Source organism: Mercenaria mercenaria, chromosome 18 (assembly GCF_021730395.1).
Source record: "Mercenaria mercenaria strain notata chromosome 18, MADL_Memer_1, whole genome shotgun sequence".
Lineage (NCBI taxonomy): Eukaryota > Metazoa > Mollusca > Bivalvia > Venerida > Veneridae > Mercenaria > Mercenaria mercenaria.
In genome coordinates, this window is record NC_069378.1 from 2,528,075 (window position 1) to 2,548,500 (window position 20,426).

Sequence of the window (20,426 nt, forward strand, 5' to 3'; positions counted from 1 at the left end):
GCTGTACTGTAAGATGGATATTTAAATTACTCTCAAAATATTGTCCTCCTTTAAAAATCAATGGCATTTGTAAAGAAACAAGAGCTGTCACCATTAGTGACATAAATGCCCCCCGAAGCATGCCCAAAAATGCTACAGTTGTCTGCATAAATTTGCCAGAATAGTTAAGGTATGAATCATTCAGTGACAAGAAAAAAAGATGTTCTCCAAAGAAGACCTTGACTTTGAAGCTAGCGGTCTGGGTCTTTTGCATAACACATCAACATACTTAGTACAGGGAACATTTGTGCCAAGTAATTTCAAAATTTCTTGATGAATGGCAGAGTTATTGACCAGACAAGATATAGACCCTGTTAATCTTTGACTTCCAAGTGTGACCTTGACCTTGGAGTTAGGGGTCTGGGTCTTGCACATGACATGTCAATATAAGGAATATTTATAAATAATAAAAGTAAACTATTGCTGAAAAATACATACCAACTAGTTACATGAAATTTCAGCACTGGGACATTATTGCCAATGCATCAAAACAAAGATATGTAACAGCTCTTTGAAAATGGTGAGTTTTAAAGTATGGCCCCTTTATGCAGCCCTTTTCCGGATTTCAATGTATGTATCATTAAACTGATAATTGTTTTATAGAGGTATATGTATGCTTTATAGCCTGTTCAATCTACATGTGAAACAAATCTTTCTTTCTATGATAGGATGGTGTTGTTTATTTTTTTTCCTCAAAATATAAAAGTATATTTCTCAAGATGCAAGGCTAAGCATTATATGTTATTTTCCTGTTAAAACACTCGGAAGAGTCATTTTCCTGTTAAAACAGAAAAAGGAAGAAAAAAGGGAACATCCCACAAGCCTACACACAAATTACTACGCAGTTCATAACTTCAGAAGAATTTGAAGAGAATGATAATCAATTTGTTGACTTTATACCAAACCAAAGGTAACTTATTTCACAAAATTCATATTTAATGTTTAGTGTAATCTGTTAGTATGTAATGTCATGTAATTCTTTTAGAGTCTGTTAGCATTTTTTGCATAAATATGAAGATGCAACATCTTGTCTAGCAGGGCAAATGGTTTTTATCATCTTTCTAATTATACTGAAATGCCATCTACAATGTTATTTTATACCCCGCCAAACTTTGTTGCGGGTATGGCTATATGGGAATATCTGTTGTGTCCTTTCTGTCCCAGTGTCCCATCATATTCACTTTCCTTGAAGATCTCTATAACCCATACAGATATCATTTTGAAACTCAAAAACATGTCTGATAATTCTGACTTTTGACTTCAAAAACTCACTTACAGGGCTCCACATTAACTTTTATTTTCACTTATCCAGTTAGACAAGTACTCTCTTGACCAGACACTAACTTGTCCTGACCTCTACACATTTAGATGTGCCCAGGGCAGAGACAAGTCACTTCTATCTCAGCTAAGATAAGGATTATTGGAGACTGTGTGTGTGTTCGGGTTTAATGTGTTTTTTAACAATTTTTCAGTCATATTAACGACGGTGTCTACTTGAAGCAGTGAGCACAATGCCCAAATTTATAGTGCTGCCTCACTGGAATATCACGCTGTAGACACGTGGCATGATATCCCGCCCAGTCACATTATACTGACACCAGGCTGACCAGTCCTAGCACTATCCTCTTAAGGTATTGGACCCCTAATAGTAATGTTTAAAAAATAGCATTTGCTTGGTATATTCTTAAAATTGACCATGTTTCGCACTGTGTTGCAAATTTTAAACAACTTTTACAGTGCCATGTTTTGTAAATTTTGTATAATTTATAGTATTTCCTCAAGCTCAAGGAGAGACAAATTTCAATGTGATGGCCACTATCTAAAACGTTTGCAGAGAATTCATTACAGCATTTATTTTGATAAAAGAAACATCAAATTATTGTTAAACAATTATAAAACACAAAATAGAACTATAAATATCATTTTTTCTAGGGTGCCTCAAGTAAACAGATTTAATGAGACAGAGGTAAATTCACTTTGAACAGCAAGAAATCGGTTATAAAATTAAAATATTCCACTTTTGTACAATACATCCATAATAAGTCTTGAAAGAAGTAAAACTTACTAGAAAAAAAGGAAAATATGGAGAAAAAAAATTTGTTCCCAGTGGGGCTTGAACCTACGCCCCCTGAAAATTGCAGTCAAAGTAGGTTTATGGTAGGAATTGAATACTCCTCAAAATGGAGGTAATCTATTACGGGTCCAATACCTTAATGCTGAGCGCCAAGCGAGGAAGCTGCTAGTACCATTTTTTACATCTTTGGTATGACGTGGCCAGGGATCGAACTCATGACCTCCAGCTCTTGAAGCGGACGCTCTACCACTAGGCTACCGAGGCAGATTATTGGAGAGGTTTTAGGGGGATGTGGACAGATCTATGGGAAACATGGAAATATATTATTGTCATGACATTCCAGATGAAAAAGGAACGAAATGTGCTTGTAAATGTTTTTATATAATTTCCTGTCTTTACTTCAGTTTAAGGAGGTAGGTTACCTTGTAACTAGGGTAAATTCAAATTAGTTGAACCGCAGCAATTTTTTTGTATTTCGTGTAATATGATATTTTAACTGCTACAATCTTAATTTCGTTTATTTCTGTCCCTTCAAGATCAATTTTTATCCAGGTTTGAAGACCATGACCCTCCACAGGTAATTCATATTGAAAGAAGAAGGAAAAATACGGATTTTTAACACTTTTCAGTGTATTCTAGTTTCATTGTTATCCGTAGAAGTCTGCATAATTGATAATTTTACTAGTATGCGCGTTAGCTTTCTAATATAAGCTTTAAATGTATATGTCGCGGGGGTCGTGTTTCCATGGTAACGCATTTTCTCTCATTTTTAAATAACTATGTATAAAAACGGGGATTTAGACGGCTTCAGTACCACTCTGTTAATGACCAACATGGAATATTTGGGTAGTATTATTAGCAAAATATCAAGCACTTTACATGGTTCCCTATTTTTCTTAAAGTTTAAAGTAACCATGGCAACAGAGATGTTTAAAATAGCTCATATCTTGCTTTTGGTCGTAATTTCTTTTAAAACATACTGAGTAAAATTATCTTTCTTGTTAATGTAGCTTTAAAAATATTATTTCTAACGTAAGTTATACTTTCGTGTTATTTGCATTTATTCAAACAAATTTCACAGCTTAAAATATTTACAGCAGTACCCATTTGTCTGGCATTTTTCATGGAAAACTCGTTCGGCATACTGCTATTATTCTCTTGGATATTGTTGCAATAAAAATAAAAAGCCGAAACTGTGTTCCTTAGATAGACAAGTGTCAACGCTTTTGAATTTTACATTTAGATATGTAGGTCACGGGCCCCGTTTCCATGGTAACACCAATTCAATTCAAGAAACCACCATTTTCTACTGAAATGTGAACAATTTTAGAGCTAAGTTTTAGTATATAAGTAACAAATTATCAACGGAAACTGAAAAATATGTATTACAAATGAAACTGCCAGATTTTGTATTTGAAAATGGCCGTAACAGGTAACCTTTCTCCCAACTATATACCATATAACATTGGTTACCATCATCCATTTTCTTACATTCCGCAAAATATTTCAATATAACTACATAAAAGAAGCAACATATTGATTATTATTCAGAGCAAAAGACTCATAAAAACATATCAGCAAATAATGGCTGTTTGAAAATAGTTCAAATAAAAACAAATGCACACAATTACGTATTTTCAAAATAAAAGCTATAAATTTTGCGCGGTAACTGACACGTAACGTCATGACGTCAATGACGTCATTTTAAGGCAACATTGTTTTGAAGCTTTTCTGTGGCAATTTTTATCATTATTTCCGCATTATTTAACCATAAAGTATCAGATCGGAGACAGGTTCATGATTTTTTTTCAAAAGAATGGATATACAAACACATTTAGCTTGTCGTAAACGTTGTCGTAAATCGTCACGTTAGCTTCCGGTTGGACATGCGCACATACAAATATTCAGGTAACCTACCTCCTTGTGAAACTAACGTGATTAAATTGAAATTCAAAGTATCTATCTATCTACTAGTATCTATCTATCTTCCATTGCTGTCTTAGACCCCTTATAGGGACCTAGACACATCCTTGCTCATTCTGTTGAAGCCACAAAGATTGTTAGTAGACAACAAACAAGAGCTGTCCAAAACACAGCCAGTGATCGACTACTGGAATTGTAACGTCCAAGAAGCAGGAATATTTTCCTAAATGTTAAAATATCTATAGATTTTCAATCCTGAGTATCAGCATTCAGTTTTGGATATTATATGTTCCAACTTGCATGCAAAACTTTAACCAGAAATTTTAAGTTCAAAAGGGGACATAATTTTGCCAAAATTCATGTCAGAGTTATTGGACTTGATGTCATCACCTACTTTTTTAACCCCGAAGACACATGTGAAGCTTTAATTCAAGGTCTGCATTAATTCTGGAGATAGTAACATGCTCGTAAAACTTAAACAAGAATTTTCGAACTTACAGTCCAAAAGGGGAGGGGCATAATTTGACCAAAATACATGTAAGAATTATGGGACTTGACCCAGAGTGGTTGGTTATTGACCTAGAAAAAGAAAAAAATAAGTTTCTAAGCTGTATGTCTTAAAGTAATTGCTATGTACTTGCACGCTTTACTTTAACCAGGATTTTCAAAGTACAAAAGGGGGCACAATTTTGCCAAAATGCAGGTCAGAATTATGGGACTTGATGCTATCACCTAGTTTTATAACCACGAAGACACGTATTAAGTTTCAATTCAATATCTGCAACAGTTTTGGAGGTAGTAACTTGCATGTAAAACTTTAAGTGATTTTCTAAGTCCAAAAGGGGGCAGCATTTTCCAAGAATACATGTCAGAGTAATGGAACTTGACCCAATGAGGTTGGAAATTACCTAGAAATTCAAAGCTATATGCCTTTGAGAAACATAAATTTAGCTATATGTACTTGTACGCAAAACTCTAACCAGATTTTAAGTCCAAAAGGGGGCAGAATTTAGCCAAAATGCATGTCACCTAGTTTTATGATATTGAAGACACATGTGAAGTTTCAATTCAATATCTGCAATAGTTTTGGATATATAGCATATACAACTTTAACTAGGATTTTTCTAAGTCCAACAAGGGACATAATTTGGTCCAAATGCATGTCAGAATTATAGGACTTGATGCTATCACCTAGTTTTATAACCCTAAAGACACATGTGAAGTTTCAATTCAATATCTGCAATAGTTTTGGAGATAGCAACTTGCATGTAAAACCTTAACCAGGATTTTTAGAAGTCCAAAAGAGGGCATAATTTTACCAAAATACATGACAGAGTTATGGGACTTGACCCAGTGAGGTTGATAATTGACCTACAAAAAGAAAAAAAAAACTTTTTAAAGCTGTATGCCTTTAAATGATAGCCATAATTATGCACTTGCATGCAAAACTTTAAACAAGGTGTGATGCCGACGCCAGGGTGAGTAGAACAGTCCATCTTAAAATTTATGAACCCATAAAAAATGGATCTGCCATAAAAAAAAAAGATTGATCGATACATCCCTGGCCACGTCATACATGACCTAGAATCTAATATGACCTTTGATACCTAAGTGTGACCTTGACCTTTGAGATTAGGGGCTTGCATCACACTCTATCTCCTTAAGGCAAATATTTATGCCAAATACAAGCTCTAAAATTACTTCTGACCCCAAACTGTGACTGAGACTTTTGAAATAGGAACTTTGGTTTTATGTGCAACACTGTCTCATGGAGGTTAACATTCATGCCAAATATAAGCAAGACTCTGTCATGCATGTCAACAAGATCTGACATGACATTTGACATTCAAGTGTGACATTGAACTTTGAGATAGGAATCTGAGGTTTGCACATGACACCATGTCTCACAGAGTTAAATATACAAGCCAAATATAAACAAGATTGTTCCATGCATTTTAACGTTAAAATAATTGTCCGGACAAAAAATCCTGACGGACGAACGCACTAACATACATACACTGAACAGCAATTTGGACAACTATGTCTTCACTCTCCTCAAGCGGACTCAAGAAAAAGTATTATTGTTATATCCTTTTCTTAATATTAATTATTGTCTTCTCTAATACTTGCCCAAAGTTGAATACTGACGGACACAGAGGAAAGTTTTATTAAATCTGTTGTTTTAATTACCGCTTTTAATGCGGCTATTACTGTAGAGTTCATGTGCAGTATTAATTTTCTTTCTTTCTTTTTCTTTTGTTTGGTTTAATTCGCACAAACACAACTATAGGTCATAATATGGCAACTTTCCAGCTTTGATGGTGGAGGAAGACCCAAGATGCCCCTCTGTGCATCATTTCATCACGAGATGACACCTGGGTAGAACCACCGACCTTCCATAAGCCAACTGGATGACTTTCTCACATGAAGAATTCAATGCCCTTAGTGAGGCTCGAACCATCATCGGTGAGGGGCAAGTGATTTGAAGTCAGCGACCTTAACCACTTGGCCATTAAGGCCCCCATGTGCAGTATAAAAATATCGCTTTAGGTTACTCTGACTATGTTATAACACATTATTAAGAGCTATTTAGACAGCCGTTTCATCTCTTTTTGATATAAAGTCTAAACCATTATTCAACTTTAACGTTTGGTACCAGGAAAATTAAACAGACAAGAAAAAAAGTATCTGCAGAAGTATCATACAAAATGCTATAAAAACAAAGGGACAGGAATCAGATTACAAAGTAATTGTGTAGCTTACTTTATTTTCAGAATGTTTCAAGAACCAGATTATGTACACAATGTGTCATTAAAACTATCAGATGTACTTGCTGATATAGGAGTAGACAAGAGAACTGTGTTGAAGAGGAGAAGAGCATGGCTGCTGATAGAATCTATTGAAAAAACAGCTAACAAACTACAGGATAAGGAATGTTCATCATATTTTTAGGCAGTCTCTCTGAAGGCACAACCACAATAGGACTTGATTCTGACAGTGACAGACTTATCTTCTGGAATAAATTAAATGTGATACAAGACTGGAAAGACTGGCAACCTGGTGAAACAAATTACTTGATGATCCAAGATGAATCTGTATCACCAGGCTACTGTTTACTACAATGTCTGAGAAAAGATGCTCCTCTTCCATGCAATCATGTATGTAATGTATACTCTTTCAGAGACAGGGCAGGGAGAATACTACTGAGGAATAGTTTATTTTCTGATTTTATGGCTTCTTTTTTAGGGGGAGGAATAAAACATGGTCCGGCATGCACACAACAACATCTTGGGTCTAAAGATACCGACTTTGTTGGTGCTATATATTGTAAAGCATGGCCTCTACAAGCTAGACAATGGTTAGACTGGCAAGGTGTAGGTCAGTGGCCTTCAGATGATGTGAAGAGATATTGTAGCAATACTGGATGTTTTGTTGTTGGTGTTGGTAGCAAGGGCAGTCAAAATGAGGAGCTTGAATGGAGGATATCAACATGTTTCGCAGAAAGGTGTCTGATGTTCAATCTCAATATCACACAGATTCGGTGTTACGTGTTGATGAAGATGATATTAAAAACTTACATCAAGACGCACTATGAAGACACCATTTCAAGTTTCATGTGTAAAACTGTTGTGTTACAATTAACTGCAAATACACAGTCCAGTTTCTGGAGAGAAAATAACCTACTTGTTTGTCTATCATCTTGTTTATTAGTCCTGAACAACTATATTTTGAATGAAAATTGTCCACATTTCATCATACCAGGAAACAATTTAATGGCAGGACATATTTCTTCTGAGTCTAAACCTCACATTCTTGAAATACTGCAGTATATCATAAACAGTAAAGGAACAGCATTACTAGAGATTGAGTGTGACGATCTTGGTGAAAGGCTTCAGCTGAAGTTGAATAATTTATGTGTAGTCAAAGTAAGTGGCTCTGTTTCAGCATATTTATTATACATTACTGCAGAGATGGTTCATTGTACCACATGGCAATGTCTAACTTCAGTTAGAAACAGCAGTGATGAAATCACTATAAGAACATTGATGAAGTATCTTTCCAAACTAGTCATTCTCTCTCAATGCCAAGGATTGGACAAAACAGCTTGCAGGCTTCTTGCACCATGGTTCGGTACAACACTGGGATCAATCCTGGCATCCCAAAACACTGAACATTACAATGGTATATCAGAAGAAGCTCTCACATGGATCTCACTCGGTCTGAACACAGATGTTTCATCTGGAAAACTGAAGCTAGCATCAGTCTTTTACTGCACAGGTGATGTTCAAAAAACAGAAACTGTGCTCAGGGATATCGAAAGATGCTATGACCTAAATATTGTTGAGCCAGTATGTAAGTGCCATAATTACATAAAAAAATATGAGAGAAAAGGTTTCTATGCAATATCTGACAATCACAATGAAGATGCACTACAGTATGCTACAGCATTCTGTGTAAGATTTCTGCGATGTGAAATTAACTGCATTCCAAAAGAACTACAGTATGAACTGTTCAAATCTACAGAAGAGGATCTTGCTTTCCGAGACGAAGATGATGAATGGATGGACTTTGCAATGGTGGATACTCTCCCTTACCTGTACTTCCTACAATACAGGACTTACAGGTATCTTGGGAGACAAGATGATACAAAAAAAGCACTTTCCAATCTGATCAGGACCATTGATCAGGAAACAAATCTTGGACACAAGGAAACAGCCCTGAATCTACTTGGACAATGCATGGAGCAAGAGAACAGGCCAACAGCTGCTTTGCGTTGTTACACAGTATCCCTAACGCTAAGGGGAAGAAACAATGCTGCCAAAATCCATATATGTAGGCTTCTTTCTACTATGATAAATGGCCAGGCTTGAAACCAGTCAAACGACCAGGCTTTAAAACCAGTCAAATGACAAGCCTTGGAATCAGTCACTTCAGTAAAGTCTACACAAGAATCTCAATGGTGACTTCATTTATAAAACAATTAAAGGGCAGTAACTCTATAATCGGTGTACTAGAATGACATGACAACACAAACAATCTTCCGCTTGGTACAAAGGCTTGCTTGAAAGTTCCTTAGACTCTCACAATCAGTTTTGAAGTACATTATGTCTGGACAACTTGCTAGTAATAAACGTTATAAAGTGGGGGGGGGGGGTGATTAAATTGATGACAAGACCATACAAATGACATGTAATGCTATGAGTAATACAAATAGAATCATTTCTTTGAAGTTTCACTGAAAGTTGAAACGGGCATTTAGAGAGGTAGTGTAGACAATCAAAAAAGGAATTGTGAACAGACGTATTGGCAACAGAAACAATACATTTTAACATAATTATTTAATGACTGATACAAAATCATTAAAACTTCTTTCTATATGTTAATTAAGTCTCTAACTTAAAATAGAATATATCAGACAACAAGGATCTTACTTCAATGACTGAAATTTTGAAATTTTGTGGAAAAAAGCCTTTAATGTTGTAACACTCATTCAAGCTTAAACAAACAAAATATTCCAATGCAAAGGAATGAAATTGGAATTATGTGGACCACAGCAGGTGGTCGTATAGTAAATTAAATGTTATGTTTGTGTTTATGTATTCTTTATAACTGGTATACCTCAACATACGCTAACATCACTCCTACGTGTATAACAACCAATAAAAATGCTGTAACAACTGAACCATTATTTTATCATAATAATAAATAAATGAGTCACGTCATGGAAAAATCAACATAGTGTATTTGTGACCAGCATGGATGCAGACCAGCCTGCACATCCGCGCAGTCTGGTCAGGATCCATTCTGTTCGCTTTCAAAGTCTATTGCAATTAGAGAAACTGTTAGCGAACAGCATGGATCCTGACCAGACTGCACAGATGCGCAGACTTGTCTGGATCCATGCTGGTCGCAAATGCACTATGTTGGTTTTCTCATTGTGCAAATATACAATACCATTTAAACATCTTTTTGAGAAATGCACAGGAAATTATTGCTATTACTTGAAAAATATAAAACTTAGATGTACTTGTCTCCAATTAATTTATCAAGAGGGTTTCAGAAGGAAAAGAAAACCTGTAAAGAATCTGTAACCAAAGTAAGTAGTTACGGTTTTACTTTCAAACCTAGACCACGAGATCCACGTCATAAGTACCAGTTTCATTCCAAATTTGAACATTTGTCGTGTGCTTTGAAATCATTTATATTTGTGAAGGACTTATTTTTGTGGATTTCCATTGTGTAAATCCACGAAATTTAACCCCATTTAAAAGGAAATCTTCATATTATTAATTGCATCTTTAAAATTCAAAATCCATAAATTCACGTCCCCTGCAAAATAGCCATATTTGCTGAATCCACAAAATTTTATGCCCACAAAATAGAATGGTTTTACAAAAACAGCAAATTCTTACTTTTAGTTTTACAGAATGTGGTCTATGCATACAGGTTTTTCAGTACATCATAAAGTAACTGGTTTTTTAGCAGGGTTGATATGATAATTCCTCATTATCATATAGATAAAAAAACAACTGTTTTATTTTTGTATCCAACAACCTGAAGGTTACTTCTGGAAAATTTTGAGAACATTTGCAAGTGTGTATCTCTCAATATAAAAATTTATAACATTTTTATTATACACTCACTTAACTATTGTATAAATAATATGAATACGTTCTCCATTCTCAGAAAAATAAAAAGAAACCATTTTATCTGTCTTTTCCGTAACAAGGTTTTTCCCTGATTTCTCTTCAATTATAATACAATACCACTGACATTCCTGTAAACAACACCACGGATGGTAAAAGGAAATTTGGAACAATTGTAAAATATCTTGAATAGTTTTGAATTATCCAAAAAAAAATAGTTGGCTATTTTCCTTTGTAAATGTCATTTTTGACATAATTTAAAAATAAATAAAAATAAAATAAAATAAATTGACTTTATTTGTAAATGGACTGTTATAAAAGTTTGAACGGATTGTTCTAAAACTGTCAGGATATCTTCATGGTAGTTAGCAAAAAAAAGCACTATATGCATGCAAACATTTTGCAAAATTTTTAGCTGCTTTCAATATTCAACAAAATACATTTTTGGCCATAAAACGGGCATTATCAAAGATATTTCAAAAGAGTTTTAAAAAATCCTACAACCAACCGTGGAGACCTTTAGAATAATAATTGAGCCGCGCCATGAGGAAAGCAACATAATGGTTTTGCTACCAGCATGGATCCAAACCAGCCTGCGCATCCATGCAGTCTGGTCATATCCATGCTGTTCGCTGAAAGTTTCTCTAATTGCGATAGGCTTTGAAAACGAACGCGGATGTGCAGACTGGTCTGGATCCATGCTGGTCGCAAATGCACTATGTTGGTTTTCTCATGGCGCGGTTCAATTATGTAGTTTATTTCTTAATCTTGCAGAAAACAGCTGCAATTCTTGAAATACCTTCTTACCGATTAAGCAGACCAAACAGTAATTACCTTAAAATTTTGAAAACATACATTAAAGCAATGTCACAAACTAGTAAGTGATAAGAGAATTGCACATCAATATGGAAGATAATTACATACACATTTAAAATCCCTGTTAAGTTTCAGTGGAACCTGAAACGTCAATATTTTTCTAATTGATGCTAAAATTTCTTATTGGTTGTGTGACGTCAGTTTTATGTACGTTGTAGCATGTAAAAGTTCTTAACCAATGATAGTTTCAGTTTCACACAGGCTTAATAACAGATTTACATCATTTATATGATAATAAGTGTAGATGCATATACATGTAATAAAAAGATTGTTAAATTTGCATCGAGAAATATGCACTCGTTCTTTTGCAGAGTAATATTGCACTTGTAAAGTCGGTCGCGCAATATTTTTGCTGCAGAACTCGTGCATATTTCTCGATAAAAAACTAATAGAGTTTTCGGTCCTACTAAGTTCATGAAGACTGAAAATATTTATGTAAAAAGACTGTTTATCAATAAGCATGTAACTATGTTTATATTTATCAATAATCATGTGAATATGTCTATGTTTATCAATCATCATGTGACTATCTTTCAACCATTGAACATACCTATTAATATAGATTTTATAATTTACTCTGATGTTGTGAATAAATATATAAAGCATTGTTTACATCTCTTGTTGATAGTGTGACCAAAGACATGCGTGAAGATTGATAGAATCTTGCTGACTAATTTTTGAGAAATTTGCTCACGTGCAAAACTTGTGAAACCTGGATCAAAAAGTGACAACAACAGCTCTATCACTTGAAAAATTTCAAACAGAAAAGCTTAAAATAGCAAACAGTCCAGCTAAAAATACTAACGTGATTTCTGTACGTCTTCTTTCGTCAGATCTGCCGACAGTTTTTTACATGACTTTTGTATGAATGATAAAGGTTTTATCATCTTATATATAATTAATCATATTTGAAAATAAATACTACCTTAAATCAGAACAATCATACATGTAATGATATGTCCGCTACTTACTCACATTTGAGCCGTGCCATGGGAAAACCAACATAGTGGCTTTGCGCCCAGCATGGATCCAGACCAGCCTGCGCATCCGCGCAGTCTGGTCAGGATCCATGCTGTTCGCTAACAGTTTCTCCAATTCCAATAGGCTTTAAAAGCGAACAGCATGGAGCCTGACCAGACTGCGCGGATGCGCAGGCTGGTCTGGATCCATGCTGGTCGCACACCCACTATGTTGGTTTTCTCATGGCACGACTCATTTATAAATTAACCATTTGCCTACTTAAGAAATATGCATCAGCTGTGTATTTGTCATAAGTTGTACAAACTTTTAATAGTTTAAACTTAGCATTCAGAAATCACAAATATAATTATAACGTGAAATTGTTTATATCATGGGCAAACAATTTCGTGTGTTTGGCCACAACAGCTATTTCATGGGCATATAAATTCATGGATTTCAACAACTGAACAAAAAATGAATGGGAATTTTACTGTTTCATCTGGATTAAAAGTTTCGTGGATTGACCAGACCACGAAACCCATGAAAATTAGTCGCCCACAAAAATTAATGATTTCACGGTATCAGTTTATTTGTCGTTTTAAGTCAAAATGACACAATTCAGACCATATGGTGATTTTCCAGCTTTCAAGTTGTAGGATCTAGACCCTTGATTCTCCCTCAGGTCATTGTATCAGGCACAAGAAGGCTAGATGGCTTCCTCACATAACATGGGAAAGACTCAAACCTGTACAAGTGATTGGAAGTCAGAGATGTTACACATCTGGTCAGGAAAGCCTCTGTCACAAATCAGATAGTACGGAATGTTCTGGCAAAATCTTAAATCTGGTTTATGGCTGTCCCAGATCTGTGGAACCTGTCTTTTAACTGCATTATACTCTACTGGCAACTCATAAATAAACACGTCTACTTCTTCACCCAGTCCCTGTTCTTTCAACAGCTTAACACACTCCCAGCTTGCATTCACTTTGTGGCTTCCAAAAGGTCCAAAGCCTGCAATTCAATTTACAACTATTTATCAGTAAATAATCATTTGAGCCGTACCATGATAAAACCAACATAGTGCATTTGCGACCAGCATGGATCCAGACCAGCCTGCGCATCCGAGCAGTCTGATCAGGATCCATGCTGTTCACTTTCAAAGTCTATTGCAATAAGAGAAACCGTCAGCGAACAGCATGGATCCTGACCAGACTGCGTGGATGCGCAGGCTGATCTGTATCCATGCTGGTTGCAAATGCACTATGTTGGTTTTCTCAAGGTGTGGCTCATTTCATTTGATGCTATATGTACATATTGATATATTACCGACGTCTTAAATCATGATTCCTGAAGCTAAATTTGAGCTTTTGATTCATAGAGAGAAAATTACTTGAACTTTTCATTTTAAGATATTTTAGTTTGCTTCCAGGTAAAAACAGAACCAATATAAGGTATCATTTTGACAATGAATATGACTGTATTTCAAACTGAGAAAAGTTTTTAAAAGTTCCTATAAGCAACCCTTAATGTTATATATACCAGAGATTTAAGATCTTTAATCCTGGATTGACAGAAACAATTTTAGTCGGTCACTCAGTGACAATACTTCATGCAGATCCTTTTATTATATTCAAATAAACAAGAAAATATATACACTCAACAAAATTCCTAATTGGTCAGTTTATATTGTATTACTATTGTGTTAATAATGCGTGTATTTACAAAACAAATTCACATACCGACATTTGAATAGGTACTGCAGCTAATTATTAATTTATTTTTGGCGACTCACAGCCAAAGAAACCACATTAGGCGTTTTGACTAACATTACAAATTTTGCACGTGCAGGGCATGTGTTTCAACATGCACGTGGTTGTTTACACTTTTGGCATTACTGACAAAAGTCCTACTAGAAAAACACATATCATGGTGAAATAGACACAAGAGCAACGCGATCGAGCTGTCGGAATGTTGCTAGCCGGGACACATTTACGACACGTGTCTAATTATTTTTGCAATTTCAAAAGAATTTGATAGTATTTGTTTGTAGCTGTTGCTTTGATGATTATTTCCATTTTTAACCTTATTTCCGTTTCAAGAACCTTCATTCGTTGGTTATCTACCATCCGCTCTCTTTTTGGTAAAATTTAACCCAAGGACAATTCATTGAAGTGACCGATTTTGAATTTTGTTGTAAAATTCCGACAGCCCGGGCGCGTTGCTCTTGTGTCAATTTCACAATGATGTGTTTTTCTAGTAGGGCTTTCGTCAGTAATGCCAAAAGTGTTCACTAACAAGTGCATATTGGTGCGCATGCCCTGCACGTGCAAAATATGCAATATTGGTCAAAACGCCTGATGTAGTTACGCTGGCCGTGAGTCGGCCAAAATAAATCAATAATTAGCTGCCGTACCTATTCAAATGTCGGTATGTGAAATTTCTTGTAAATACATGCATTATTAACAAAATAGTAATATAATATAAACTGACCAATTAGGAATTTTGTTGAGTGTATAAATCACAGGTTTCTGTGGTGAGTATGGCAAAACTGTTGAGGATCATAATGGTATTTAAACCTGAACTTGCATCTACAAGACCAAAATTAAAAATATGTTTGTTTGCTGTCTCCCTATCTACCCACTTAAAATGCTGCGCCTCAAAAGTTTTTATTGGACAACGCTGATCAATTTGTTTTAAGTTGCGATATGACATGTGCCGCATATATTTCAAGTAAGCAATTAATAAGTAAGAAAGTTTAAAGTGTATATAATTAATTTCATCCTTTTATGCAACATATACAGATTTGTCTTATTTTTGCAGATATCTACTGGTAAAAGTATATTTAAATCCCCCACCAAAAAAAAAAAGAAAAACAAAATTGCCTACCTACCTATCCAACTTTAAAAAGTAGGGTCGGGAGACAGCAAACAAAGACTTTTTTAAAGGTGGCCCAATCTGGTAAAACAGATATTAAACCTCATACTATACTGAACCCTAGTCTCTGAACACTCTTATCAGATTCTTGTATACCAAAATGGTCTGGCACACTGTCACTGCGTTAAATCATGCAGATCACCAATTACCCGTTACAACTACGGTCTTTTCCTTCATAGCTTGCTTCACGAATCAACAAACCTTAAAATGGATCTGTATATCCTGCAATCTATAAAACACAGTTAATTTTTTTTTCTGACAATAAAGTTATTTTGTTGAAACTAAGCGTGGCAAAATGTCAAAATATATTCCCCGTCATGTATAGCATAAATGAGCCCCAACATGAGAAAACCAACACAGAGCATTTGCGACCAGCATGGATCCAGAGCAGCCTGCGCATCCGCAAATGCACTATGTTGGTTTTCTCATGGTGCGGCTGATTTCCTACTTTCCACTTTAAAAAACTCTACTTATTGAGCTGACAAGTTGTCAATCTTTTTCAATTGTGGCTAATTCAAAGGCCATATTAACTCTACAGCCACAAGACTACCCAGCTTGTAATTGAACTTAATCAAATGGGCACTTGCTACATTGATGTTTACACCTTAAGCTTAAGTTTAAGCTTGGTGAAAATTGGATGTGAACTGTGAACATTGTCAATTTTCACATTTTAAGTAGTTCAAGGGCCATAACTCAAGAGTGACTGGGAGTATCCAGCTGGTTTAATCAAATTTGGCTGAGATATTATGCCCATAAACGTTGTGACAAAGTTTGGTAAAACAATGGATGAGAACTACTCAACTTAGAGAAGGGTCACAGCCAATTTTCGCAATGTTCATTAATTCGATCAATGGCCATAACTCTAGAGCTTCAAGTTAGAAAGCATACAATGTCTATGTTCAAAACTTTGAGTAAATTCAAGGACCATAACTTTGAGGATCCGGCTAGTAATCAAACTTGGCTGAGATATATTACTGAAACTGAAACTGTTTTATTTGATTAAACGCCTATTTTTACGGAAAACATATTCAATGGCGTTTTACAAATACATAAAAATACGACAAAAAATTAAGATATTTAATGACATATAACATAAATGAGCATAAATATCATTGTGAATAAACTATTTAGTAAGCATTAAACAAAAGATCAGACATCAGATAAGATTAATAAAATATTAGAACATTAAGATACGGTAAGACAGCTGTTTGTTATCAAGTAAGAATTTGAATGTATTTACACAATAAAATCATCCAGTTTACGTTACTTCAATCTCTTAAAAAATACAGTCACAGTTTCTAAAAGAGTGCATAGTAATTTCCAAAATAATGAGTTTTCAACTTCTTTTTGAAAACATCTATTGTGTCTGAGTTCCTTATTTCGAGAGGCAATTCATTCCAGAGTTTAGGTCCAACAGTACCAAAACTTCTGTCGCTGAACGTTTTGCGCTTGTTGAAAGGAACAACGAAACACCCCGTAACGGAATTTGAAGAAATTCCCATGAACATTGTGACAAAGTTTGGTGAACAGTTAACTGCTCAAATTAAAAAGCAGACCCTTGCCAATTATTACAATCCCGAGTAATTCAAGGGTCATAACTCCAGAGACATGTTAATATTAATTGCACCTGGAGGATCTAACTGGTTATCAAACTTGACTGATATCATGCCCACATGCAAACATTATTTGTTAAACAAGCAATGGATACAAACTCTTGTTAGAGAGTAGACACTGTCAATTTTCACAAGTTTTAGTAATTGGGCTATTCTAGAAAATATCTAGGAAGTGGCTATTTTTACGGTCCCGTAAAAATAGTGAAAAGCCCGCAGCTAGTTATTCCTACAGCAGTTTTGTATTACAATACATTATACTGAAGTCATTCAACTGATATATTTTCAATTTATTCGGAAATGACATGTAATCAAACGTCAAGTATAAAAAAAAATTAAAGGTCAATAAACATGTTAAGAGTGGTAAGAGATTTGTACTGTTGTGAAAAATTTGCATGTATATACACAAAACATAGATCAATAATTCTCCAACTGGTTTAGTTGAAAACACTAGGTCAATATTTTTTAGTGTTTCAATATTAATAACCTATGTATTTACATCTACATCTGTACACCAAAAATCGTTTTCCGATTTACTTAGAAGACAAATTTCAGTTAAATAAGTATTTTATACTTACGATTAATTCGTTGTATTAAAATTGTTTGTTTATGTAAAAAATGGAAGTAATAAAATGTGTTATACTAAGGGAAATCACTTCCCTTTTCTGTTTTCTCTGGATTTCCTTACCAGAAAAGTAAAGAAGTTGGGTGATTAAAATTATATCAGTCAAATGAATTCAGTTCGGTGTGTAACACAAAACTGCCATAGGAATAACCACCTACGGGCTTTTCATAATTCGTACAGGAGAGCCGTAGGAATAGACACCTGCGGGTTTTTCACTATTCTTACGGGAGAGCCGTAAGAATAGCCTGCGAGACTATTCCTACGGGACCGTAAGAATAGCCTCTTCCAAATATCTAGGCCCTCCCCCGTGGAAGCAAATTTTTTGGAGACAGGGTTATAGGGTATATGCTGTTAAAAGGGGACCCCTTTGCGTTCGGTCGGACAGGAGTGCAAGGCGAAATGAAAGCAAAATCCTTCCGAGCGTAAGAATGGGACTCGACAACTGATGATACACAGCATATGTACGTGTTACTTGACATTGCTGCTTTTCTCAAGGGAGACGACTAAAAATTCAAGGCTGTTGACATCGGAAGTTTCTTTAAAAAAATTCTTTTCAGACATTATCACGGGTCAATAGACTAAGTTAACTCTCGTAGGCCTTTAAGGCTATGTATCATGATGTAGATTGGACTTTTCCTGAGACAGGTCGTTTAAACATTCGTAACATTTAACAACTAACACATTCCAGAGCTTTCAGCTTCATGTTTATTATTTTTAAAGACATGTAACTTCATGTATAACCATACGTAAACAAGACAAAAGCCACACGAATTATATGATTGTAAAGTAATACATTGTCTCGAAAATTCGTTCTTTTGAATATTTGGTTTACATATACTATGTCTCTACATTGTAAGTAAGAAATCATGTTTTTCTGAAACTAGTTCATTATTTGCTAAAAGAACTTTTACATTATAAACTTTAAAGGATGTGCAAAGTATTTAAAATATGTACAGTAGTTCGATAATGATTGATTTCGGATAAAGTTGGACGCTTACACCAGTTTTGCCAATGACTGAATGAAACAGACTTCAAAGTAATCTCTTCAGTAACTGTTCCACATGTAGAAGCATAGTTGTATTTATTCCAAACTGTGTCCTCTGTATTACAATTCCTACAATTTTAAAGGTTGTGTATATATCCGCTATATTTTTAGCTACTGAAAAACCGGAACAAACTTTCTGAACACTCATTTTATATTACTTTGCAAAATTAATGCCAGAATTGTAGTCTAGCCTTAAATACCACATGTTTTACTGTAATTAACGTGAATAAGTCTTTATAAATCAACAACGTTTTCTTTTCTGAAAATTGAAAGACTTCGTCAATATTTCTCAATTCCGTAATTTCTGATTTTGCATTAAAAGAAGTATGAAGTCAATTTGTTTGTTTGTTAAAGAAGACTGAATATTGTATACAAATAACGTTCCTTGAAATCATCCGCAGGCACTCCTCTACAATCAAGCATCAATAAAGTTTATGTATGCCACGAAAATGACCTTAACTGGACGGGAAAATGGCACTTTAAACTGATATGGACTATACAGAATGGGATACGTAGTCATTCAACCAATGAATTTCATCGTATATTGCTTACACTTATGCCTTCTTATGTACATCTCCGTAACACAAATATTATATCCCTGGAAATTCACGAAATAAATTGTTCACTAGGTCTAAAATGATAAGCTCATATATAAAAAAAAAATCGGAGGCAAATAGAAGCATTTTTCTGTTGTTGTTTTTTTTTCAGATTCGCTTATAATAGATCCAATACAGTTTTTAAAAGTTCTGATACATATATGCCTTTCGGCCATTTTTGGAGGTAGTGCAAGGGCATGGGCGATTGTATAAGCTTGTATGTGAGTAGGCGAGGTATTGGACCGAGGGTCGGTGATTGTTTTTAGAGACTACCTGTCATATGTGACCTTATTTGACCTGTCCCATCGAAGGTCAATTATGATAGGTTTGACTGTATTTGCGAATGCAACAAAGCTTACAGTTTGAAGTACACAAAACTGGCATTAAATAAATCGGAGTAAATCACAGACAAGATATAACTGGTAATTGAAATTGCAACATTAGAACTGATTATGTTTTATTTGTCTTTTTTGACGAATGACCTTTTATCTTGTAACATGATAAATATACAGGTCTAGATTTAGATATTTCACACCTCATGAATATTGCGCTTCCCTGTACTCAGATCTGTTAAGAGTTCAGTGAGTCACACGTCATTGAGAGTCCAAGGTATAAAATTTATAAAGTTGCAATTTTCAAGAAAATGCACATTATTTTCAAAAGCGTCTGAATGTTATCAAAACTAAAATTTAACTTTTGTGTCCGAACACAGTTTAAGGCTCCTTGAGATCAATACAGACATGTCAAAAACTTCTTGTCGAAGTTATACTTTGTCTGGACATTTCTAAGAAAAATATAAGAAATATTGTAGATCATTTGAGACAGTAATGTTTTGCATGTATGTTAATGGGGAGTTTTGAGCACTGTATATCCCTGGTTAGCATCAGTTTTGCTATATAGATGTAAAATTATAAAAACTAGTTGCCTATGCCTATCGAGAGTTGAAACCCCTGTCACAGCAAGTAAAGGGAAACGTTCAGGACTGCGTGACTTTTCTCGCGCGTATGCAATTTCTTTTCTTGCGGAAAGACTTGCCACACTGGCTGCACACGTTTGTGCTAGCTTTATCTGCCATATTGTGTTTGAATCTGCAATTA

The 20,426-nt window shown here is 34.9% G+C and overlaps 1 protein-coding gene across 1 annotated transcript; it reads left to right on the top strand.

Annotated features, from left to right (window-relative positions):
* The first annotated feature begins 855 nt into the window (after window positions 1–855).
* LOC123538887 (uncharacterized) lies at window positions 856–10,680 on the top strand. Its single transcript, XM_045323295.2, has 2 exons — window positions 856–949; window positions 6,811–10,680. The coding sequence occupies exon 2, from the start codon at window positions 6,970–6,972 to the stop codon at window positions 8,905–8,907; it is 1,938 nt and encodes a 645-aa protein (XP_045179230.2). The 5' UTR covers window positions 856–949; window positions 6,811–6,969; the 3' UTR covers window positions 8,908–10,680.
* The last annotated feature ends 9,746 nt before the right edge of the window (window positions 10,681–20,426 follow it).